Below are 24,899 nucleotides of genomic sequence, written 5' to 3' on the forward strand. Positions count from 1 at the left end.
CCCTGAGCCTTTTTGTTCTCTCTACCATTTGAGCTGTTCCTCTACTTCTGGGTTTTTGGTGGTTGGTTGGAGATAAGAATCTCATGGACTTTCCTGCCTAGTCTTGCTCTAACTACACTCTTCAAATTTTAGCCTCCTTAATAGCTAGGATTATAGTCTGTTACTAGTGCTCATCTAAATTTTCTTAAAGTAGAAGTAGTCAAGTTTAGTAACCTGTGGGAGGATTGTAGCTCAAGGCTAGTATGGACAAAAGTCATTAAGACTCTAAAAAATCTTAAAGAACAAGCTGAGTGAGGTGATACTTGTCTATAATAAGGAGACTGGTTCTAATGAGTATGCATTGGCGTGCTTCTTTTTCTTTAGGAGCATTACATTCCTTTTGCAGGGAGGAGAGATGTTAGATTGAGAAATACCTTAGTTGGTATGCCACCAATTATATTATAGTTGTTAAACCACTGGGGTTTTAGTTTAATATGGATTCTTGTCTTCTACATTTAGAATGAATTTATAGTGTAATTCTTTAAATGTAGACTAAGACATTTGAAAGTAAATAAGGTAGAATGTGTAGATGCACTTATAGATGAAATATAGAAATGAAAATAAATTGGGTCACTTAAATTATTTATCAAGAGATATTGATTAACTGTACCTGAAAATAAAAGGAAAAAAAATGAGAAACATACCATTTCAGATATGAAGAGAATGTTTTCTCTCAGGGAAAATGAGCTTTTCTGTTTTCCAAGTATTACAGATGTGTAAGATGTGCAGGCAGCATTAATATGTGTCACTGTTGTTATTAACTAGGATGACAATTATAATTTAGACAACTAGAAACTGCTGAAGCATATCAGGCTTTTTCATTCATGCTTACCTTTATAGTGAATATTCTTAGCAACGTCATATGCTAGCCTCAGGCATAATGGTAAGAAATAAAAATATCTTTTGACTTTAAAGAGCTCTTATATAATATAGAAGACAAATTTTAAACACTAATTATAGAATTCTCACTATGACAAGTACTGCAAAATGCTTAAAAGAGGTTGATTTACCCACTGCAGATAGGTTTTTGTTTTTATTTTTTTTAAAAAGGGAATGAAGCTTGAACTAAGACTTAGGGGAGATTAAAAGGTAAGTAGATTAAGCAGTGGACAGAAGAACATTTATTTTCTGCACATGATTTGTCCTATTAGCACCCAGGAGAGATGTAAATAGCTAGAACAGAAAGGGAGATGATATTTGTTGGGGCATGGGTATTTTCTTCAGAGCCAAAGATGCCCCAGGTAGTTGGTGGGTCTAGAGAGACATGTTGGTTAGTAATGCCTTTTGGCAGGGATCTTGGCAGACAGTAAGAATGGGTGGAGAGAACTAAGGAAGAACATGGGTAGTTAGGAGGATGCTGAGTTTGTCTGCCTCAGAATTGATAACAGAATGTTGATAGCAGCTAGCAGCTAGTACTGGTATGTGGCAGTGGATAAAGAAAAAAGCTTTAAGACATATTTTGGGGTTAAAATTATAGTATTTGATGATGAGTAGAATGAGGCAGAAATTGCTATCCCGCCTGACCTAATTTAATTTTGTTAGGTTTTTGGACCAAGATTCTTTTATCTTAGGTTCTCAGGGACCACCTCCCCATCAGTGTTCCTTATGTGATAACATTTTGATAACCAGAACGTTTAATAGGGGTATTGCAAGACAATAGTATGTATTTTGATTTGATCCTCCAGTCCTAATGACAATTCTACTTGTGATAACAATTCTTGGTTATTGATTGTAATCTCTTGTACATTATAGTGCTGTCATAGAACACACCAACCGTGTCATCTTTCTAGAAGATGATGATGTCGCAGCAGTGGTAGATGGTCGTCTTTCTATCCATAGAATTAAACGAACTGCAGGAGATCATCCTGGACGAGCTGTGCAGACCCTCCAGATGGAACTCCAGCAGATCATGAAAGGTGATAGTTCTTATGTTTTAGCTTGGTGCCCTTAGAGAAAGGATACTTTCAATTTCCTGTACTGCCATTGAACCTAATAATTAGTGAAGGGGTAACCCCAGAAAAAGGGATGTTTCTTTAGAGAAAATGTGTCTTGGTCTTAGAATAATTCTTCTTTTTAATTCCTGGTATGTCACTTTATTTATGTATTTATTTTGGTTGGTCATTGGGCTTTGAAGTTGGCCTGGGCGCTGTCCCTGAGTTCTTCAGCTCAAGGCTACCACCCTAACCGTGGGCCTGGGCATTATCCCTGGGCTCTTCAGCTCTACCCTTGAGCCAAGCCCCTCTTCCCACTTTTCCCACTTCCTAGAGGTTAAGTGGAGATAAGAGTCAGGTCCTTTTGTGCCCAGGCTGGCTTTAAACCTTGATCCTCAGATCTCAACCTCCTGAGTAGCTAGGATTACAGGGTTGCAGGCATGAGCCGCTGGCCTAATTCTTGGTCTGTCACTTTTGACATAATAAAGATTATCTTAGTAGGCTGATGTTTTATATATAGCTTATAAGTATAAATACATTTCATATTTTGTTGTTTATTCTATTCACTTTTTTCAGTTTTGTCATGTATAATATGGAAATATAAAAGCTATCATTAAGAATGTTTTGAGGGGACCAGGAGTTTGGCCTAGTGGTAGAGTGCTTGCCTAGCATGCACGAAGACCCAGGTTTGATTCCTCAGTCCCACATACATAGAAAAAAGCCAGAAGTGGTGCTGTGGCTCAAGTGGTAGAGCTCTGACTTTGAGAAAGCCCAAGGACAGTGCTCATGCCCTGAGCTGAAGCCCAGGACTGGCAAAAAAAAAAGGAAAAAAAAGAATGTTTTGAGGAATAAAATGCCTACTATATGCCATGTTCTTAGAATACTGCCTTGCAAAACGTCATGCCCCTTTCCTAAGGTTGGTTCTTATTCACTGTTATGATTACTATGATTTTTTTCTTCCTTTCTGATTATAGTAAGAATAAAAGTTAATGTTCATTGTATAACTACCACATGTGAAGTTTTTTTTTATTAATTCATACTACAATCCACCCTGGGAAGTAATTGCTTGTTTTGCAGACCAAGGAATTTCCTCACTAAAGGATAATACTATGATTTGAACATAGATCTGACTCAAAAACTCTTTGACTCATTCCTGTTTTGCTATAGCTATATTATGTTTTAGTTAGCTATGAATAAATAAAAATGACTCATCCCATAAGTTGCTCTTTTCACACAGGGTAAAGCATATCCAGTTCTGTAGATACTCAAGTAATAATATTATTTTCTGCCATATGATATTTTGCTTTATTTACTTTATCATGATTATGTTAAAGGAGATAGTGTACAATTTTTTTATTCTATATTTTCATTTTAATGGTTTTATTTGTCGTAGGCAATTTTAGCTCATTTATGCAGAAGGAAATTTTTGAGCAGCCAGAATCTGTTGTGAACACGATGAGAGGAAGAGTCAACTTTGATGACTACACAGGTAATAAGATATAACTTATTTTTATTTCAGGATCTCTTGTGGAGAACACTGTTTAGCAATCTGAAAGTCTATTGTTCTGACTATTGTTCTGGCTAGCAGCCATCAATAGAGCCTAGTCTTTTTATTTTTTTCATATTTTTTATTGTAATTAATAGAAGAGTTACATTATATTCACCAGATAAAAGGTGAATTACTTCACAAACATTGATACCCTTTCTCATGTCTTGGTCTCCATTTCCCTCCCACCACCCCTGCCCCTCATCTTGTTTTCCCCCCTTTCCTATCCTATTTCAATTAACCAAATAAGCATATATCCAATATATCAGATAACAAGGTAAAATACTGTAACAATATGAGATAACCAAGGGACAGCAAAAGAGATGAGAGATAACATAGTACATTAAGGACAACGATCAGTCATTATATGGCTTTTGTTTCTATATCCTGAAGGTCCTTTCGTTTAGCATCATACTATATGGCCTTATGTATCTAGGTTTTGCTCTATTGTAAATCTCTGCTAGGAGAGCCTAAAGTTTCTACTGATTATGACAAATAAGGGAAACCATTGAGCCTGTGTTCCTTTGAGTGTGGCTCACTTCAAAAAAAAGATGGCCTTTTTTTTTTTGGTGCTGCTGCAGGCTTCATGCCATCATGGTTAACGTTCCCAAAACCCGCTGGACTTTCTGTAAGAAGTGTGGCAAGCACCAGCCTCACAAAGTAACACAGTACAAGAAGGGCAAGGATTCTCTTTATGCCCAGGGAAAACGTCGTTATAACAGAAAACAGAGTGGCTATGGTGGTCAGACTAAGCCAATTTTCCGGAAAAAAGCTAAGACCACAAAGAAGATTGTACTGAGACTTGAATGTGTTGAGTCCAACTGCAGATCTAAGAGAATGCTAGCTATTAAGAGATGCAAACATTTTGAACTGGGTGGAGATAAAAAGAGAAAGGGGCAGGTGATCCAGCTCTAAGTTGCAACTTTTATTATGAAGACAGTACCATCGTGATGTCTAAGTTCCAGCTTTTGTTATGAAGACAATAAAATCTTGAGGTCCAATTAAAAAAAAAAAGATGGAATGCTTCATGAATTTTCGTGTCATCCTTGCTCAGGAGCCATGCTAATCTTCTCTGTATCGTTCCAATTTTAGTATATATGCTGCTGAAGTGAGCACGAGCCTAGTCTTTCAGTGTATAATTCCACTTACATGAGGTATCTAGGATACTCAGATTCTAGATAGACAGAAAATAGATTAATGATTACCAGGTGCTTGGGTAAGATGAGATGAAAAGTTAGCATTTAAAGGGTACAGTTTCAACTTGGGATGATGAAAAATTTGTGGAGATGGGTAGTGGGGAGGGATTCCCAACAATCTGAATGTATCTAGTTCTACCAGATTACATGCTTAAGATAGTTAAAAAGGCAAATTTTATGTATTAAGCACCTGCTGTTTCTGTCAGTCAGTTTTTGGCCCTGTCCTGGATATGGTAAATTCTAGGAGAATTGAGAAGCTTGGGTGTATCTGCCCAGTCTAGTTTGTTCTTTATAAATAAGCAAAAGTGTAAACTTCACCAGAGAATTTTCATGTGGTTTTGGCAACCTGTGAAGTAACCCATACCTTCTTCCATGTTTAAGGTAGAAGTCAAAAGTGCAGCTCTAGTCTTGTTTATCAAAATTCTCTGAAGACCATGTATCAAAGGAGTTTAAGGAACTCATAGTCAGAAGTAAACCATAGAAAAGTAATATCTGGTATAGTTTGTCCTTGAGGTTTTAATAATCTAAAAGGACAATTAGCGACATAAAAAAGAAAAAATATACTAAGCATACATTTTAATGTTGAAATACTTAAAGTTTAATGTTGAATTTAGGGAAATGAGTCTGAAGGGGCTTTGGGTTAAAGGAAGGCCTCAGTAGTAAGAAAGCGTGGGTTCTGAAGGATTGCAAAGATGAAGAATAGATGAGAACATCCATTTGGCTAAAAGAGGATTAGCTAAGCTAGAGGGAAATAATAAACCATTAGAAAGCTGTTTCTGGGTTTGTTTTTTTACTTATTTTTGTAATGGAATTGGGACTGAGGCTCTCATTGCTCACATCTTGCTTTTTCCACTTCAACCACACTCCCTTTCTAGCTGTTTATTGGTTAGTTGGACATGAGTCCCTCAGATTTATCTGCCCATGCTGGGCTCTGAACTATGATTCTCAGATCTCATTTTTCCTGAGCAGCTAGGATTATAGACTTGAGTCACAAGTATTCTGCTGGAAAATTTATAATTAACTTTTTCTGATACATAGATCTAGTACTTGAAGAGAGTGGAAACAAATTAAGTCTAGGAAAGAAAGTGAGAGGAACTGCTGTGGTGACCTTGTATGCATCCTTAGGCACTGGATGAGAATATTTCCTTTTATACAACTGAAGAGCGCTCAGTGGTGTAGGAGTCAGGCATGACCCTAACTTTGTACTTTACTGAGGTGAGCTACATACTAGTCATCAGTGAGTGGCTGAGCTGCAGTTTTTAGTTGGGAAATTGTTCTATCTAGTGTACAGTGAAATGAGAGGGAGGTAGTAACCAGGAGAGGAACAGTATAAGCCTGGATTCTGTCAGTATGGGAGGAGGGGTTGGTGAAAATGATCAAGAATCAATAGGAGGAAAAGTGGCCCACATCACTTACAGTATTTGTGAAATAGATGTAAGGGGAAAAAAGACATACCTGAAATTCCAGCACTTGGGAGACAGAGGCTGGGAGGATCATGAGTTGAAGGCCCACTTGAGCTAAGTAAGGTCCTGTGTTAGACCTTGTAGAATTATCTGAACCCTCATCATCCACTAGGGAGTTCTCAGGACTAATTTTAGGAAATAGATGGTTATTTAATTTCAGTGACTTGCCCTCCCTGTGTTTCTTGATTATCTCTTCAATGCCATTTCCCTTAGAAGTCTGTCTTTTATTCTAAGTCGCCTTGGAGTGGAGATAAACATAATGAAGATAATTTTTAGACAGATTTACTGAAATATAACTAGAAATACTGTCATCTTTTTTGTAAAATCCTTTTTTACTTTTTTTATTTTAAGTGGAATCTTGCTGTGTTGGTCAGGTTGACCTCAAACTACTAGGCTTAAGTGATTTCCCTTGTCACATCCTCATATAATTTTGAGTTTTGACAAGCCTTTAAAACATAGTCATTTTCTTCACCCCTACAAAGTTCAGGATTACACAATAGTTTCATTTCATCAGAATTTCTTTGTACCCTTTCCTCAACTCTTGCCTTCAGATCATCTACTGATTTATGTCTCTAGGTTTGATATTTAAGATAACTTTTAATCTAAAGAGAGGTTTGTAAAAATGACTATGAAGAATTAAATAGGGCCAGGCACAGGTGGTTCATGCCTATAATCTTAGCGCTGCTCAGGAGGTTGAGATCTGAGGATACTTCATATTCAGTCCAGGCAGCAAAGTCCATGAGACTCTTATCTCCAATGAACTACAAAAAAAAGCTGGAAATGGAACTGTGGCTCAAGTGTTAGCCTTGAGCAAAAGAACTTCAGGGACAGTGCGTAGGTCCTGAGCTCAAGCCTTAGGACCTGCATCAAAAAAAAAAAAAAAAAAAAAAAAAAGAACCAAATAAATTCTGTATGTGCTTACAGGGGTTGAATAAGATTAGTAGTAAGATTCACTGGCTTTTATTTATTTATTTTTATTGTATTTTATTGTTGGGGTGATGTATAGAGGGGTTATGGTTACATTTGTCAGGTAATGGGTATATTACTTCTCGCACATTGATATCCCTTCTCATGTTTTTGTCTCCCTTTCCTTTCCCCAACTCCCTCCCAATTATCTTGTTTCCCTCTCTTCCCTATTTCACATGAACAAATGAACGTATATACAAAAAGAAAGGGGGGGCAAATAAATTCTGTGTGTGCTTACTGGGGTTGAATAAGATTAGTAGTAAGTTTTATAGGTGCCAATTAAGTTTTAAATTATGACCTATAAATTTATACTACTTTTTATATCTATGGAGTACCATGTTTCCTAAAAGGAATATGAATTGTTTAAAGCAATTGTGTTATTTATCAAATTGGCAATAGACACTCAAAACCAGTGATTGTTTTGTTTCATATGGTTTTTTTCCTGAATAATGACATATACAAACTTTTATTTCAGTGAATTTGGGTGGCTTGAAGGATCACATTAAGGAGATCCAGAGGTGTCGGCGTTTGATTCTTATTGCTTGTGGAACAAGTTACCATGCTGGTGTAGCAGTAAGTGGCCTTTTAGTAGTTATCAGAGTATACTTATATTTTTATTTTGCCATGGCAGATACCAGAAAGGTAGTGGGGCTTTTTATAGCTGCTTGGATTATTTATCAGATTAGAAGGTTTTTAAAATGCAGATAAATTATGCAGCTGACTTTATAAAAAGACTGACAATGAAGACTGCAGCCTAGAATAATAGCCTAGGGAGCATGTCTGTTTGTATCAGAGTAGTCACTGGGTCTTTTATTTTGTTTTAGTTCTTTCTGTGCCAGTATTGGGGCTTTAACTCAGGGCCTGGGCACTATCCTTTAGCTCAAGGCTGGCACTTAACCACTTGAGCCTCATAGCAACCTCTGGCATCTTTGCTCTAATTAGAGATAAGAACATCATGGACTTTCTTATTCTTGTTACTTCATAGCACAATCCTGAGATCTCAGCTTCCTGGTTGTCAGTGAGAAACTATAGAATACAATGTCTTTCTAGACCAGCAAACCAGACCCACATGTAGACCCACATCAGTTTATAAACTGATTATATTTCTTTATTATGTACAAATGACCCTTTCCTTTAGTTTCTACTTTTAGAATTGATTCCCAAAGTTCATGACATAATTTTTTTGGTGGTGGGGGGAGTATTAGTCATGGTGCTTGACTCTGGGCCTGGGCACTGTCCCTGAGCTCTTCAGCTCAAGGGTAGTGCTCTATCACTTGAGCCACAGCACCACTTCTGGTGTTCTAATGGTTGATTGGAGATAAGAGTCATAGACTTTTGTGCCTAGGGTGGCTTTGAACTATGATCCTCAGATCTCAGCCTCCTGAGTAGCTAGGATTATAGGTGTAAGCCACCGGTGCCCAGCTTATGCTACCTTTTTTTTTTTTTTGCCAGTACTGAGGCTGGAACTCAGGACCTGGACATGGGCCTTGGGCTTTCTCCCTCGAGGCTGGCACTCTACCACTTGGGCCACAGCACCACTTCTAGCCTTTTCTGTGTATGTGGTACGGAGAAATGGAACTTAGGGCTTGGTACATGCTAGGCAGGCACTTTACCTCTACGCCACACTCCTGGCACGTGTCTTTTGTTAAGAATGTAATTTTTTTTTGCAGTAAGAATTCTTTTTATTATAACATGTATTTCTTTTTTTCCATATATTTTTATTGTAATTAGTAGAAGCGTTACATTGTATTCGCCAAATAGAAGTGCATTAATTCACATACATTGATACCCATTCTCATGTCTTGGTCCCCGTTTCCCCACCACCCCCCCCACCCCTCATCTTGTTTTCCCCCCTTCCCTATCCAATTTCAAATAACCAAATACAAATATATCCAAAATAAAGTGAGATACTGTAACAATATAAGATAACCAAGGGACAGCAAAAGAGATGAGAGATAACATAGTACTAAGGACAACAATCACTCATTGTATGGCTTTTGTTTCTATATCCTAGAGGTCCTTTCATTTAGCGTCATACTATATGGCTTTATGTATCTAGATTTTGTTCTTCTGTAAATCTCTGCTATGAGAGCCCAAGTTTTCTACTGATTATGACAAATAAGGGAAACCATTGAACCTATGTTCCTTTGAGTCTAGCTTACTTCACTTAATATGATTTTTTCTAAGTCTTTCCATTTCCTTACAAATGGGGCAATGTTGTTCTTTCTGACAGCAGCATAGAATTCCATTGTGTATAAATACCACATCTTTTTGATCCACTCATCAACTGAGGGACATCTGGGTTGATTCCATATCTTTGCTATGGTAAATAGTGCTGCAGTGAACATCGTTGTGCTAGTGGATTTAGTATGTCCTTGTTTCTGGACAATTGGGTAAATGCCTAGTAGTGGAATTGCTGGATCATAGGGGAGTTCTATGTTTAGTCTTTTGAGGAACTGCCATACTGCTTTCCATAGTGGTTGAATGAGTTTGCACTCCCACCAACAGTGTAGTAGTGATCCCTCCTGGCCACATCCCCTCCAGCATCTGTTGTTATTAGATTTCTTGATCCTGGCTGGCCATTCTAACTGGAGTGAGGTGGGATCTTAGAGTTGTTTTGATTTGCGTTTCTTTTATAACCAGAGATGTTGAGCATTTCTTCATGTGTCTATAGGCCATTTTTATTTCTTCTTCAGAGAAGACTCTTTGGCCCATCTTTTAATGGGATGGCTGTTTCTTTGGCGATTAGTTTTGGAGTGATTCAATTTTTTGAGCTGTTGATGTATTTTAGATATGAGGACTTTGTCCGTTGTATGGTTGGTGAAGATCTTCTCCCATTCTGTAGGCTTCCTAATTAATTTACTAGCTATGTCCTTTGCCCTACAAAAGCTCTGCAGTTTAATGCAGTCCCACTTATCCAGCCTTTCTCTGATTTAAACATGTATTTCTATAGAGACTCTTGTTACCAAGATTTGGCCCTTACAGTAAATCAGTGTAAACACAAAGAAGGTCTACTTGAAATTATGGAAAAAGTAGCAAACAAGTACTCTAGACAGAGGTTTGTAATTTTAATGTAATGGATTACAAAGTTTATAATAGATTGCATTTATCTGAAGGAAATTCTATAACATTTCAGTGTCAGTGACTTCTTATATTACAATTTATTAAGTAAATACGGAAAAGGATAAAGTAGAAACATTTCACTTTAAACACTGTCCGTACTGTTAAAATATTTCTAACAAGTGCCTAATCATAGCTTTTGGAAAACCAAACAGAAGCTAAAGTTTATTGGATGTGAAGTTAGGACATGTGTCAATTTTCATTGCTGTAAAAGAGTATTGTGGGGGGCCGGGAGTTTGGCCTAGTGGTTAAAGTGCTTGCCTAGCATGCATGAAGAGCCGGGTTCGATTCCTTGGTACCACATACATAGAAAAAAGCCGGAAGTGGTGCTGAGGCTCAAGTGGTAGAGCCTTGAGAAAGTCCAAGGACAGTGCTGAGGCCCTGAGCTCAAGCCCAGGACTGGCAAAAAAAAAAAAAAAAAAGAGTATTGTGGAAGTGAGGCAACAGAGGTGACATGGCTGGCTCAAAGAGCTTGGTGAAGAGCTATTGGGATTGGGGATCTCTGCCACGAGTGTTAAAGCAACACTACACATCTTGATACATCTGTAGGGCTTTCAGGCTTTTGGTGCCTGAAAGCTTATTTTTTGCTTTTAATTTTCTTATGTTTAGGGTAAAAAAGAAATTTTATTAGAATTGAAACTTAGGAAAAGGAATTTGGGGCCAGAAATTTGGCCTAGGCCTAGTGGTAGAATGCTTGCCTGGCATACACAAAGATCTGAGTTTGATGCCTCAGTACCACATACATAGAAAAAGCTAGAAATGATGCTGTGGCTCAAGTGGTAGAACTCTAGCCCTGAGAAAGCCCTAGGACAGTGCTCTGGCCTTGAGTTCAAGCCCTGGGACTTTCAAAACAACAGCAACAACAAAAGGAATGTTAAGGTACCCTTTGAACAGAATCATATTTCCCTTCTGTATTAGTCTACACCCTACTTCAATACCCCAAAGTTTGCCAATAATGAACCACTTAAAGCAGGTTTTCTCAAATATATGTGGGTAGTATTTACAAATCATGCTTTTAAAGTGTTTAATTCATTTTTTTATGGTACCAGGGATTGAACCCAAAGCCTTGAACTTGACCTGCTTGCTTGCTTGACTGATGATATTCTACTACTTGAGCCATACCTCTAGCCCAGCAATTTTTTTTTTTTTTGTGGGGTAGGGGAGTTGATACTGGGGCTTGAACTCTTGCTTGGCTTTTCACTCATGGTTGGTGTTCTATCATTTGAGCTATACTTCTAGTCCCTTGCTTTTTGCTAGTTAATTGAAGCTTAAAGTCTTCGTTTGTTTGCCCAGGCTAGCTTCAATTGCTATCCTCAGATTTCATCTCCTAAGTAACTCGGATTATAGGCATGATCCACCAGTTCCTGACTTGCAAGCCTAGTTTTCTGCTGACTACTTGGGGAATGTAAATTTTTCTGACAGGGTTTACTTCAAATAAATCTGGACACCTCTCTCTGTCTCTGTCTCTGTCTCTGTCTCTGTCTCTGTCTCTGTCTCTGTCTCTCTCTCTCTCTCTCTCTCTCTCTCTCTGTCTGTCTCTCTCTCTCCTCTCTCTCTCTCACTCTGTCTGTCTGTCTGTCTCTCTGTCTCTCTCTGTCTCTCTCTCACTCTGTCTGTCTGTCTCTCTCTCTTCCCCGCCCCTCCTCATCTCTCTCTCTAGTCCTGGGGCTTGAACTTGGGGCTGGGCACTGTCCTTTGGCTTTCTCAAGACTAGTGTTCTACCACTTGAGCCACAGTGTCACTGCTGTGGCTTTTTCTGTGTAATGTGGTACCAAGAAATCAAATCCAGGGCCTCATGTATGTTAAGCAAGTACTCTACCACTAGCCCATGCTCCTGGTCCCTGTATATATCTCTTTTATAGCTAGAATTATATTGAGCTACAGTCACACTTGATCAAAATGTTTAATTTTATATCTGTGTAGTCTGTTTCCTCATTAGAAATTCGTGAGTGAGTTAGGTATATGAATTTTCACTTTACAGATAAAAAAATTGTGAAATTAGAAGTAAATCACAGCCTGTCTCAAAACAATGCTTTTTCTACCTCTCACAATTTTTTTTTTTTGGTCTCTTATGATACACTGTCCAGGCTTAGATCTAGTGCTCTGTCAGTTTGAGTCATAGCTCTACTTCTGGTTTTCTGGTGGTTAATTGGAGATAAGAATCTCAGAAACTTTTCCTGTCCTGGCTGGCTTTGAACCACGATCCTCAGATCTCCCGAATAACTAGGATTCTAAAAAACACCTGGCTCACAATGTTTAGATGTATGATGCATTGATAATTGTTTTAAGAGTCTTATAGTACAATGTTGTGTTTATCTCCTTTCAAATGTATATTGTTTATATTTTCTAAGTTTATTTCTGTATGCTTGTTTTCTCCCAGTGCTGAGGTTGAAATGGAGAATTTTGTGCATGCGAGGCAAGTGCTTAACTACTTGCTCATCCCTTAGCCCATGTGTCATTTTTATTATCAGAAAAACATGAAAACTATACATTTAAGTCCAAAGAAGTCCAGTGAGAAAGTATATGAAGGCAAATTGTATAACCTTGTCACCTCTGCTATACAGACACGTCAGGTTCTTGAGGAGCTGACTGAGTTGCCTGTGATGGTGGAACTCGCAAGTGATTTCCTGGATAGAAACACGCCAGTCTTTCGAGATGATGTTTGCTTTTTCATTAGCCAGTCAGGTATGTTTCTTTTAAAGACTTAAAAGAAAGTAGTTGTTCACTTTTCCTTTTTATTTTTTTCTGCTTTTGTTTCTTAAAAAATATTTTTAGTGGCATATATAGTATTTATGCAGGGGAGTTTTGTTGTGATATTTCCACTCATGCATACAAATTCAAATTCATCTTTTATCTTTTTCCCTCATTTCTGCTCACCCCCTTTAAAACAATTTTTCATTTTTGTACATGTACCTAAAGTATTTTGACCATATTTAACCTTCTTCCCTCTGTTGGCCCTCTCAAACCCCTACTGGGGTTTGAACCACTGTCGCATGTTTGCTTGGTTTTCTTAGCTGATGGGTCATCACTTGAACTATGCCTCCAGTTTAGCTTTTTGCTGATTAATTGGAGGTAGAAACTTGTAGACTTTTTTTTTTTTTTCCTGAACTGGCTTTTTGAACTTCATTTCTCTGGATCACAGCCACTTGTGTAGCTAGGATTTACAAGTATGTGCCTAACTTTAAAGTAATTTTTAAAAATTTAGCATATTTTGTTACGAACTGGTATTTAAAGATACTTTGGTGTTGCTGGTGGCCTGTTGTCAAAAATTTTTTTGCTTTAATATATTCTTTATTAATTAATAAAAATGAACAATTTTTATTCTGAAAGAGCTGAATTTTCAGATAAGGAAGGAAAAGAGATCTTAGAAAGCTTATTACTAGATGTTTTATAAATTTATTTTTTAAGCAAGCAGTCTGATTATTTTTTTATCTAAGAACCATCATATGCTGAAACTGCCCCATCTGTTACACAGGTGAGACAGCAGATACCCTGATGGGACTTCGCTACTGTAAGGAGAGAGGAGCTTTAACTGTGGGGATCACAAATACAGTGGGCAGTTCGATATCACGGGAGACAGATTGTGGAGTTCACATTAATGCTGGTCCTGAGGTTGGTGTGGCCAGTACAAAGGTAAATTCTTACCTTCTCTCTGATGATTATGTAATTATAGTATTTTAGTATTGGTAAAACTGACAAATACATAATTACTAAATTGTCATAATTACTAAATAGAAGTAAGTCTTAGGATTTAAAAGCAATAAATGGCTTCCTATCGTCACTTAACAGTCTTGCCTGAATCAGTGGAATGCATGCTACGAAAGCATACCTCCTTTTGTTATGTACTTGGGAACTAAAAAAGTAATCAATTAGAAATATAGTTTAAATACTTGTTTTCATATTCCTTATTTCTTATAATTATACTGTTTTTGAAGGTTTGTATTTTGGCATAAAACCAGTCATTTCAAAAAAGACTTGAACCGGGCCAGGTAACTCATGCCTGTAATCCTAGCTACTCAGGAGGCTGAGATCTGAGGATCAAGGTTCAAAGCCAGCCCGGGCACAAAAGGACTTGAGACTCTTATCTCCAATTAACCTCTAGAAAACGGGAAGTGGGGCTTGGCTTAAGGGCAGGGCAGTAGCCTTACAATGCCCAGACCCAGGTGTAGGGTGGTAGCCTTGAGCTGAAGAGCACAGGGACAGTGCCCAGGCTGAGTTCAAGCTCTGTGGCCCACCATATGGTTCTGGAAGATCCACTCTAGAATTAGGCAGGTTCATTATTTGGAGCTCCTGGCAAGGATAATACATGACAGTAGGATTCTGTAGAGATGCAAATTGTTTACATTGAGTTGTGAAGCACATAGAATCTGAGGTTCATAAGCTTCTGAGGTTTGCAAGCTCTTTGAAGCCTATGTGCCCCTTTCCCCAGTGACCAAAGGACTTCCTTCTGGGCCCTAGTTCCTGTCCTTTTCTTACCTTCTACTAGTGCCACCTTGATGACCAAGTATTTCACACAGAACTTTGGGGAAACATTCCTCTGTCCTGTAACAGAGAAGTCCCACATATTGCTAATCCAACTTACCTCATGCTTACATCATATATAAAGAAATACAATTTTTAATTTCATATACTTTCATTTTTTTGAAAATGGCTATCTTATAAATTTGGCAATTTGCTGCTTCCTTTCATTTTTCCTGAATTCTAAAGTGGCAAAAAAAATTCTGGCTTTCATCACTTTTTGCTTTTTTAGATAATCCACGTTGGAGTACTTAACATGAGTTTGGGGATATTTATTTATATATATTTCTAAATGGCAAATGTAAGTTTATATGTCAGTGGGTAAGCAAAGAAGCTGATCATTGGTCTGGATCCTTTGTGATCCTGTTAGGAATTTCCAACTTTGTCTTAAAAATACTCTAGGATTAGAGAAATGTTGCTGACTTTCTCATACTACCAGACCATAGATAATTTGATATTTCTGCAGAAATTGATTAGTACAAATGTGCAGGCTCAGGATTTTTTTTTATGTTATTACAGGTGCTTAAAATTTCACCACAAAGCTGACTTAAGTTGATGTTTTAAAAAAATATGCTCATGCAAATCTGTTTTTAGCTGAATTAAAAAAAAAAAAACCTGAGTTTAAAAGTTGAGAGTTAACAGTTTCCTGGTAAATTTTTTCAGACCTCAGAATATTCTAAAATGGCTTATACTTTCTCTGCTCCTCCTGCTTTTCCTGTTCCTCCTGTGGAGATACTGGGGTCTAAACCCCAATAGGCTATGCTCTATCACTTGAACCATGAATTTAGCTCTCTTTTTACTAGTTCTTTTGGAGCCCCAGCCAGCCCCAATATTGAACTCTCTAGAGCTTACTCTCCCAAGCAGCTAAGATTATAGGCACAAGTCATTAGTACTTAGCTGATGTTTCTTTAAGTGAATTTCCATCTGTGTTATCAGTTATTAGGCATTCTTCAGTACTAGAAAGGGTTCTGGATTAACTATAAAGAAACAAAAATATATGCATAAATAAACAATTTGGAGAAAGGTATGATGCAGTCCAAAGTAGAAAAGAGAGCAACAAACACCAGTATTCAGAAAACTCCTTAACAGCAGAGCTGCACCTTCCCAGACCTGAAGGACAGCCTGTCTGCTCATAGACCCTTGGGTGGAGGCAGCAGCTCATGTCATTGCTCTTGAACCTTGGCATCCCTGGAAAGCTTCAATACTTGGATGGTACCGGTCAGAAGACAGTTTGAAGCAGCCTGGGCTACATAGTAAAAACTTGTTTCAGAATAAAATAAAACAAAATACAAGCAAAATATAAATTAAAAATAGATGAAGAATAACAAAATTAATTCTCAAAAGACAACATAAATGAGTAACACAAAAGGCTAATATTTTGGATTCAACTTTACATGTTGTAGTTGGCCATGGTGTGGAATTGATTACACTTATAATGCCATCTATTTGGTAGATTCAGATAGGAGGGTCACTATGTTTGAGACTCCTTGATAACATAGGGAGATCCTGTCTACTACTATTGTGCAGCAGTCAAAATGGTATGCCTTTATTTGAAAAATAATTTTGAGCAGACAACTCAGTTGTTCACAGCATGTGGTGAAAGAGATACATCTTACACTTGCATATAGCTAATAAGAATGAAAGTGATCTTAGTAATATGACTGCAAAAGAAAATGACTTTTTTTTTTTTTTGCCAGTCCTGGTGCATAAACTCAGGGGCCTGAGCACTGTCCTTGAGCTTTCTCAAGGCTAGAGCTCTAACACTTGAGCTACAGCACCACTTCCGGCTTTTTGATACTGAGGAATCAAACCTGGGTCTTTGTTCATGCTAGGCAAGCACTCTACCACTAGGCCAAACTTACGGCCCCAGAAAATGGCTTTTAGTTTAAGTTTATTCCAATAGAATATGGTTTGGGTATCTGCATTAGGTATAGTGCAGAGGGCTTATCTGTGTGTCTTGATTAGTTCTCATTATAATCTTGTTACTTGTGCCCATAACTAGAGAGCTGTATTCTCACATGCCATTCATAGTATCATGTTATTAATGTAATTATTCCTATTAACAGGGTTGGAGGTTATTTTCATTTCTTGTTACTTTCCTACAGTTAAACTTTCCACTAAACTTTTTGTTGGAGAAAATGTAAATAAGGCATAGGTCAAAGTAAAAAAACTAAAGAACAATGGAAGGAATCCAACAGTACCAGTGCCAGGTGCCCCAGGCCCAATGTATACTGTCAGATTAGTGGGAAATTTTGTTTTCAGTTTTTTTTTTTCTTGGTGGGTCATAGGGCTTTGAACTTGGCCTGGGTGCTGTCTTTGAGCTCTTCAGCTCAAGGTTACTGCCCTACCCTTGAGCCAAACCCCACTTCCTGTTTTCTGGAGGTTAATCGGAGATAAAAGTATCAGGTCCCAGGCTGGCTTTGAACCTTGATCCTCAGATCTCAGCCTTCTGAGTAGCTAGGATTACAGACATCAGCCACCACATCCCGCACATGGCTGTTTTCAATTTTTTTTTAAACGATCAAAGTTTCTAAGTTCTTAAAACACAACTGTATCTAATTCTGTCTTTGTGTGTGTGTGTGTGTGTGTGTGTGTGTGTGTGTGTGTGTGTGTGTGTGTGTGTGTGTGTGTGTGTGTGTGTGTGTGTGGTGTTTCAGGCGTACACCAGCCAATTTGTAGCTCTTGTGATGTTTGCCCTTATGATGTGTGATGACCGAATCTCCATGCAAGAGAGACGCAAAGAGATCATGCTTGGATTGAAACAGCTGCCAGGTAGGTAGATGCTCCTAAAGGAGTGAATAAGTTGAGTGTCTCTTTTTAATTCTTTTTTTTTTTTTTGCCAGTCCTGGGGCTTGCACTCAGGGCCTGAGCACTGTCCTTGGGCTTTTTCCTCAAGGTTAGCACTCTGCCACTTGAGACACAGCATCATTTCTGGCTTTTTGAACCCTGATCTTCGTGCATGCTAGGCAAACACTCCACCACTAGGCCAAACTCCCGGCCTCTTTTTAATTATTAAAGAAGTGATCTGTAGCTACTTTTTTCTTTTTTGCTTCAGTTTCCATGTGCTAAAAAAATTCCTGTACTGATACCATCTAAGGATAGAAATACTGATATTTTGTTGGCTACTGCTGCTATGTTACTGCTATTCAATTTGTGGTCCATTTTTCATACATTTTGTTAATATTTTCTTAAAATTATCTTTAGTTGTACAAGATGGTTTCAATTCCACATGTTAGTTTATGAGTTCAATTCAGCTTTAACGTTCACTTCTTGACAGATTTGATTAAGGAAGTGCTAAGCATGGATGATGAAATTCAGAAACTGGCAACAGAACTTTATCATCAGAAGTCAGTGCTGATAATGGGACGAGGCTACCATTATGCTACTTGTCTTGAAGGGGCCCTGGTATGTTTTCTCATTTATAATTATTTCACTGTGATAATTATAGACCTGGCACATAGTCATGTTTTTATTTATTTTGCATTTCTGGGAGCCATACTCATGGCTCCAACAACTTTTAGAAGGAATGAATAAAATAAGTGAATGAATTTTTAGAATGAATGAATAAAATAGGTGTAACTTGTTAAATTTGCACTGTATTCATTCCTTGTGCTTTGTTTACCTTGGGGAGTGCCACAAAACTTAATTCAAAAGGGAAAACCAAGAAGACTTTTTTGCATATTTACTTGAGTTGAACAAGTGATTTGAGTTTATGTGTTGTCCAAATATGAATAAAAGATTAAAGTTCTCTAGATAAAGAGTGAACCTGAAATTCAATGTGATGCTGGTTGGAAAAACAGAGAGAAATGTGAATATATTCAGGATAGTCTTGGAGTTGGAGGCGTGGTTTAGATAGATGGTAAAGCACCAGCTAATGAGTGAAAGCATCAGATACTGTGGAACTTTAAAACTTCCAAGTACTTGTTTGGCTTTATAGAAAAGTTGATCAATGAACTTATTAGGTATATTTGCACATCATTGATCCTTTAATATTTATGGATTGACAGTGATTTACCTTATCCATATTGTATAATGTTTACTTTAGGATAAATTTTGAAAGATGGACTAAAAGATTTACCTCTGGTTCTTTCTTATTAGAAAATCAAGGAAATTACGTACATGCACTCTGAGGGCATCCTTGCCGGTGAATTGAAACATGGCCCTCTAGCTTTGGTGGATAAGTTAATGCCTGTCATCATGATCATCATGAGAGATCACACTTATGCCAAGTGTCAGAATGCTTTCCAGCAAGTAATTGCTCGGCAGGTAAGTTAGGTGACTGTGAGGACATCTCCGGGATCTAGAGATTATGTTAGTAAAGCTTATTGGATATTACATTTAAAGAGAGAGATAGGTGCTAGAGAGTTAATTTTTTTTTTTTTTTGCCAGTCCTGGGTTTGAGCTCAGGGCCTGAGCACTGTCTTTGAACTTTCTCAAGGCTAGAGCTCTACCACTTGAGCCTCAGCACCACTTCTGGCTTTTTTTTCTATGTATGTGGTACCGAGGAATCGAACCCGGGTCTTCATGCATGCTAGGCAAGCATGCTAGGCCAAATTCCCGGCCCCTAGAGAGTTAATTTTAAAACAAGTTTACAGTTGTTAACTTTGTTTTTGGAATATGGCTTTTGAGGCTTAACACTGACAATGTGACATTGGACTTTTCTTTCTTGACCTCCTCTCCCCTTTCCTTCTTCTCCCCTTTTTTATTAGGCTTGAAATCTAGTGATGTGAATCTTAACATTTTATTTAATTCCATAAATTTCTGTTTCTATCACTATGTGATATCAACCAGACTTACTGCATGAAATTCTGGATTTTACAAAGATCTATCAGCAATCAGGCTTGGTGGGTCATACCATAATCCAAACTAGAGAGATGGAAAGCTTCATGATTAGAAGCCAGTTTATAAGACCTCCCCTCAACTGAGTGTAGCTGGGTGTAGAGGCATGTGCCTGACATCCTAGCAGCAGAAATAGGAGGATACAGGTCAACTTGCTTAGGGGTAAGAGGTAGATAGGGGAAAAATGTGAGATCTTATTAAAACATAACTATAGACCATGAGTGCTTGCCTAACATGCATGAAGCCCTGGGTTCGATTCCTGGGTACCACCTACACAGAAACAGCCAGAAGTGGTTCTGTGGCTTAAGGGGTAGAGTGCTAGCCTTGAGAAAACTCAAAGACAACACCCAGGCCCTGAGTTCAAAACCCAGGACTGGCAAAAAAAACACTCAAGCAGTTGGGTGGTGGCTTATGCCTATAAGCCTAGCTACTCAGGAGGCTGATTTAAGAATTGCCCTTCAAAGCCAGCTTAGCCAGGAAAGTCACTGAGACCCATATCTCCAGTTAGCCACCAACAGAAATGGGAACCAACCAAGTGAACAATGAACAAAAAACTAAACTAAAGTAAAACAACGGGAGACATACCTCAAATGGTAAGCGTTGCTAGCCAAGGAAGTGTGACATCCTGAGATCAGATCCTAGTACTTTCAAAAAAGGAATCTAGCAGTGAGACTGTATGTGGATTATATAGTATTAAACTTACATATTCATGTTTTGTCAGCCTTGCATTTACTTTCTAATGACTGTGTCTGTGTGTGCGATTGTCTTTTCCAGGGGCGCCCTGTGGTGATCTGTGATAAAGAAGATACAGAAACCATCAAGAACACAAAGAGAACCATTAAGGTTCCCCACTCTGTGGACTGCTTGCAGGGTATTCTCAGTGTGATCCCTTTACAGCTGCTGGCTTTCCATCTTGCTGTGCTCAGAGGCTATGATGTAAGTCATCCACCAATGGCAGACATTCAGGATTTTTTATTTCAATATAATTTTATTGTTATTATTAAAGTGTTGTACAGAGGTTGCTATTTTGTTAGTCAGGTAATGAGTATTTTTCTTTTTTTTGAACAATGTCACCCCTCCTTTTGTTTTCCCCATTTCCCCCTCCTATCCATGCCTACAAGTTACATGGGTCATAATTGCATTTGCCTTCCCTTCCCTCCTCTCCTTTCCCCTCCCCTCCCCTCCAAGGACAGTGCCCAGGCCCTGAGTTCAAGCCCCAGGACTGGAAAAAAAAAAAAATAAGGGCCAGGAGTCTAGTGGTAGAGTGCTTGCCTAGCACGCACGAAGACCCATGTTCGATTCCTCAGTACCACATACATAGAAAATAGCCGGAAGTGGTGCTAAGGCTCAAGTGGTAGAACTCTAGCCTTGAGAAAGGACAGTGCTCAGGCCCTGAGCTCAAGCCCAATGCTAGCCAAAAAAGAAAAAAATAATTTTCATGTAGCAAATGCTTTTTCTTCACTGTGTGTGATTTCAAGTCTTGTTCTTTTGCTTTTTCCTTTAGGTTGACTTTCCACGGAATCTTGCCAAATCTGTAACTGTAGAGTGAAGAGCATTTGAAACATGGAAAAATTCAGCAACATAAAACACCTTTCGTATTTAAAACTTTGATTTAAAATATCTCCTCTGGAAGCCTTTTTTAGTAAATCTTTATTTATGTATCAGTTAATTATTTCATTCAACTTGTGACTTTGTGAAATTGACTTAAATTTTCCATTACTATAATGAATGAGTTTGATGAATGGAATCTGTATTGGAATCTATCTCCAAAAGATTTTAGTGTCATTTTCTTTTAAAAACTAGGTACTATGTTTCTGAGCCCTCCACTTCAGTCTGGGAGGATTCTTTTATTTTTAAAATTATTGCCATTTTCTTAGAAGTGCATTTAATTTGATGTCTAAAGCTAATGGCAATATAGGTTAATTCTTGGACATCTACTGAAGATTTGCTGAAGATATATATATATGTATATATATGTATAAGATAGAAGATGCTGTGATTTACTTTGAAACTTGCTTCTGTTCCATCTTTAAATCAAACTGTACAACACATAGACTAAGCACTTTCCTTGAGATTTCCAAGTTCAGTTAATCTTCGTTCTTGTCTGTTATTTGTAGCTGCAGGTAGTTTAGGAAGCAAAGTGTAATGGTACACTGGTGCCCTCCAACCCCTAACTGGACGACATGCACAATTTCATAGCATAAATACTAACTTTGAACTGCTATGGACAACTGACAATATGATTTAAAATTTGAGAATGGTACATTGAGTGTCCTGATCCATGTCTTTTTACTTTCTAAAAGCATAAATTATTGCCAGTTATTATTTATTTCTTAAATAATTGGTAAATAACTTTTATCTCATTATTTGAAATTATAACCCAGAGCTGCTATCAGATGTCTTAAGTAAATAGTAATAATTCAGTATTCAACTTAGTTGCAAGCAAATATTTTTCTGCAGTTAATTTTAACTTCTTCACTGCCTTTTTGAATAGACTAATACCCTTAATGCCAATGTGGAGATTGTTTGAAATTAATTGGAAGATTTTTCAAGTCCTTGACTAATCATTGGGCCCTAAATATGTATGATAGGTTGGCTCAGAACAATTATGTGCTTTCTACTTACATTAGTAAAGAATGGCATCATTGAGTGTTTAGCAGTACTTTTTAAATTTGTTTTCCATCTCTGTATTTTCTGTGTTTTACTCTTAAATTTTTGGGGAATAAAGACAGAATAAGTAAAATGCTATTGAGATGCCTTCTGCTGATGAGTGTCAAAATGATAGTCAACAATTTTGATTGAAACATTTAAAATAGAATATTTGACAGCCCAAAAATGTGAATGATGATTTTTTTTAAACAAAAACCCCAACACATTTGTTTAAAACAGGTATCTCAGTTAAGTTAAAATCCTATAATCAGGACAGCCACAATTGCAGACACTCTGATGCAAAGTGTAATGAATGATAATTTCTTCACACTACTTTTTGGGCCAGATCAATATGGTTGCAGATGAATGTGTTTATATTTTGGTTAAGTCCTTTTCTCTCAAAAGTCTCTCATTTTAAATTGTGAAGGTGAAATATTTAGCACAATTATAAGTACAGTCTTTTTTCCTGTTTGAACTTCTTGGTGAGGTTAAGATTGTCTAATAGCAAGTATTACTGCAGAGAATCATGCAGTTTTGCTAGTATGGGATGGTATATTTTGAGGTAATTTGCAAGGGCTCTCACTGATAAGAAACAAGAAATTTGGCTGTTACTTTTTCCATCATGTATACAGCTTTTTAAATTATATTTATCTACTCTAATTGTTTAAACTTGCTGGTGTTAGTGTATGTAAAACATCATTTCTTGTTTTGTGTAATAGTATTGGACACTCGTGATACGTACAGTTTTGTAGCATTTCTTTGTTTTTAAATTATTTTATTGACACATTGTGAATTCTGATGGGGTGAAGTGTGGTGTTTTGGTACATTTATACATTGTGAAATGATCAACTCAGGCTACTAGGTTATCCATCACCTCAAGCATTTATTGTTTCTTTGGGAGGACATTCAGTGTCCTCTCTTCTGGGTATTTTGAATTGTATAATTCAATACTGTTGGCTGTAAGCACTCTCTGTCTAATTGAACACTGCACTATCTCCTGCCTGATTGTATGCATTCATTGGTCTCCCTTTTACACACACACATTTTATCTCTGTCTTCCCTTGCTTCCAACCTAGGGCAACTGCTAAACTGAGCAGCAGAAATACAAATGAAGAATTGAAGAACAAAATGGAATTTTTCAAACAGTAAAGGTTTTTCCTTTCTCTCTCATTTCACTCACTATCCTACCAAATGTAGTGACTTTAAATGCCTTCATGAATTCCCCTTTTTTTGTCTTCAGTGCTGGGGATTGAACCCAGGGCCTTGTACATGCTAGGCAATCACTCTTACCATTTTTTAAATTATATATTTTTATTATCTTTAAGTAGCTGTATGAAGGAAGGAGGTAAGTCTTTTACCCCTGAGCTATGTCTCTGCCCCTTGGCTTTTTTTTTTTTTAAATCAGTTGGTCCTGAGGTAGGAACTCAGAGCTGGGGTACTCTCCTTGAGCTTTTTCACTCAAGGCTGATGCTCTACCACTTGGAGCCATAGCACTACTTTCCTTTTTCTGGGAGTTAATTGGAAATAAGAATCTCATGGACTTTCCTGCCTCAAATCTTAGCTGCTTCAGTAGCTAAGATTACCAGCATGAGCCACCAGCATTTGACCCTTTGTCTTTTTGAGCTGGTATTTTTCTATTTTAGATACTGAGGTTTGAACTCAGGGCCCACTGCTGAGCTACTCCTCCAGTCCTTGGGGCAGGATTCTGATGTCGCTCAGGCTGGCCTTGAAACCTCAAGAACCTCTTGTCTCTACCACCTAAGTGCTGGGATTCTAGGTGAATGCCACAATGACCAGCTTATAAGTTAAAACACAAAAGGTATTGCAGTGAGGCAAGCCACCAAATAAATCAGCATGTCCAGTTACAACCAAAGTAACATAGGATATAGAAATCTGATTCTTCAGAAAAGATAGTCTTTTCTATAAAATGTTCTTTCTTGTAATACATTTAAAGTTTAAATTCATTCATGTATCCTTATTCCACATTCCTGTTTTAGGCAGGAACCCGTTGTATCTAATTCATGGCCCAGTAAATGATTACTTTATTTTATTTTTATCTTTAGACAGTTGTACAAAGGAGTAGCCATTTAACAAAGTCTATGAATACAATTAATCTTAATCATTTTCTTCCCCTTCCCTCCCAGTCCCACCTCTTTCCTCAATTTTTTTTAATTTTGTAAAATATGCAGTGAATATTATGACTGTATCCCCCTTCCTCTCTTCATTCCCTTTGATTCTCCTTGTTTTGAGTACCTGTTTCCTGGTGTTAACTTTGTTGGAGTGTGAGTTAGCCTTTCTAAGAAATTACATTTCTTTTGAGTTTGCTTTTCTACCTATTCCTGTGATACAGGAATAAAGATAGGAGAAAATTTAATGTTAACTCTTCAATTTGTTGTAATGGTGTCAAGATATTTATTAATAACCCCCATTAAGACCAAGGTACTGTGCTAGGTATTGAAATCCCATCTTCTTTTGAACAGTATTCATCTGTCCTCAGGGGGGCTGATCACCTGTGAAGACTACAGTCATTGGAAGGCACAGGATGAATGGTGCACAGACAGAATTGAGCTGAGCTGTTAAATGCTGTAAGGAGATTGGTTTACTTAAATAGTGGTCCAAGTTTTGGGATATA

The 24,899-nt window shown here is 37.6% G+C and overlaps 2 protein-coding genes and 1 non-coding gene across 3 annotated transcripts in view; 2 read left to right on the forward strand and 1 right to left on the reverse strand.

Moving 5' to 3' along the window:
• The window catches only part of Gfpt1 (glutamine--fructose-6-phosphate transaminase 1), a 48,489-nt gene extending 25,485 nt beyond the window's left edge, over window positions 1–23,004 (forward strand). The window contains exons 10-19 of the mRNA XM_090336765.1: window positions 1,792–1,955; window positions 3,364–3,459; window positions 7,617–7,714; window positions 12,826–12,946; window positions 13,737–13,894; window positions 17,437–17,551; window positions 18,057–18,184; window positions 18,878–19,045; window positions 20,393–20,554; window positions 21,123–23,004. Coding sequence (XP_090192891.1) covers window positions 1,792–1,955; window positions 3,364–3,459; window positions 7,617–7,714; window positions 12,826–12,946; window positions 13,737–13,894; window positions 17,437–17,551; window positions 18,057–18,184; window positions 18,878–19,045; window positions 20,393–20,554; window positions 21,123–21,167 — 1,255 coding nt within the window. The 3' untranslated portion in view covers window positions 21,168–23,004. The remainder of the gene's footprint in view (window positions 1–1,791; window positions 1,956–3,363; window positions 3,460–7,616; window positions 7,715–12,825; window positions 12,947–13,736; window positions 13,895–17,436; window positions 17,552–18,056; window positions 18,185–18,877; window positions 19,046–20,392; window positions 20,555–21,122) is intronic.
• Window positions 4,081–4,477, forward strand: LOC150060631 (large ribosomal subunit protein eL42-like). Its single transcript, XM_090336135.1, has one exon. It carries the CDS (start codon window positions 4,111–4,113, stop codon window positions 4,429–4,431), a length of 321 nt encoding a protein of 106 aa, XP_090192261.1. The 5' UTR covers window positions 4,081–4,110; the 3' UTR covers window positions 4,432–4,477.
• On the reverse strand, window positions 4,526–4,632 carry LOC150060632 (U6 spliceosomal RNA). The gene has a single exon (XR_016536339.1). It is a non-coding gene; the product is annotated as a U6 spliceosomal RNA (small nuclear RNA).
• Window positions 23,005–24,899: the final 1,895 nt, after the last annotated feature.

The sequence above is a fragment of the Megascapheus bottae genome, chromosome 7 (genome assembly GCF_031878675.1).
Source record: "Megascapheus bottae isolate mThoBot1 chromosome 7, mThoBot2.hap1, whole genome shotgun sequence".
In the NCBI taxonomy this organism is placed as follows: Eukaryota; Metazoa; Chordata; class Mammalia; order Rodentia; family Geomyidae; genus Megascapheus; species Megascapheus bottae.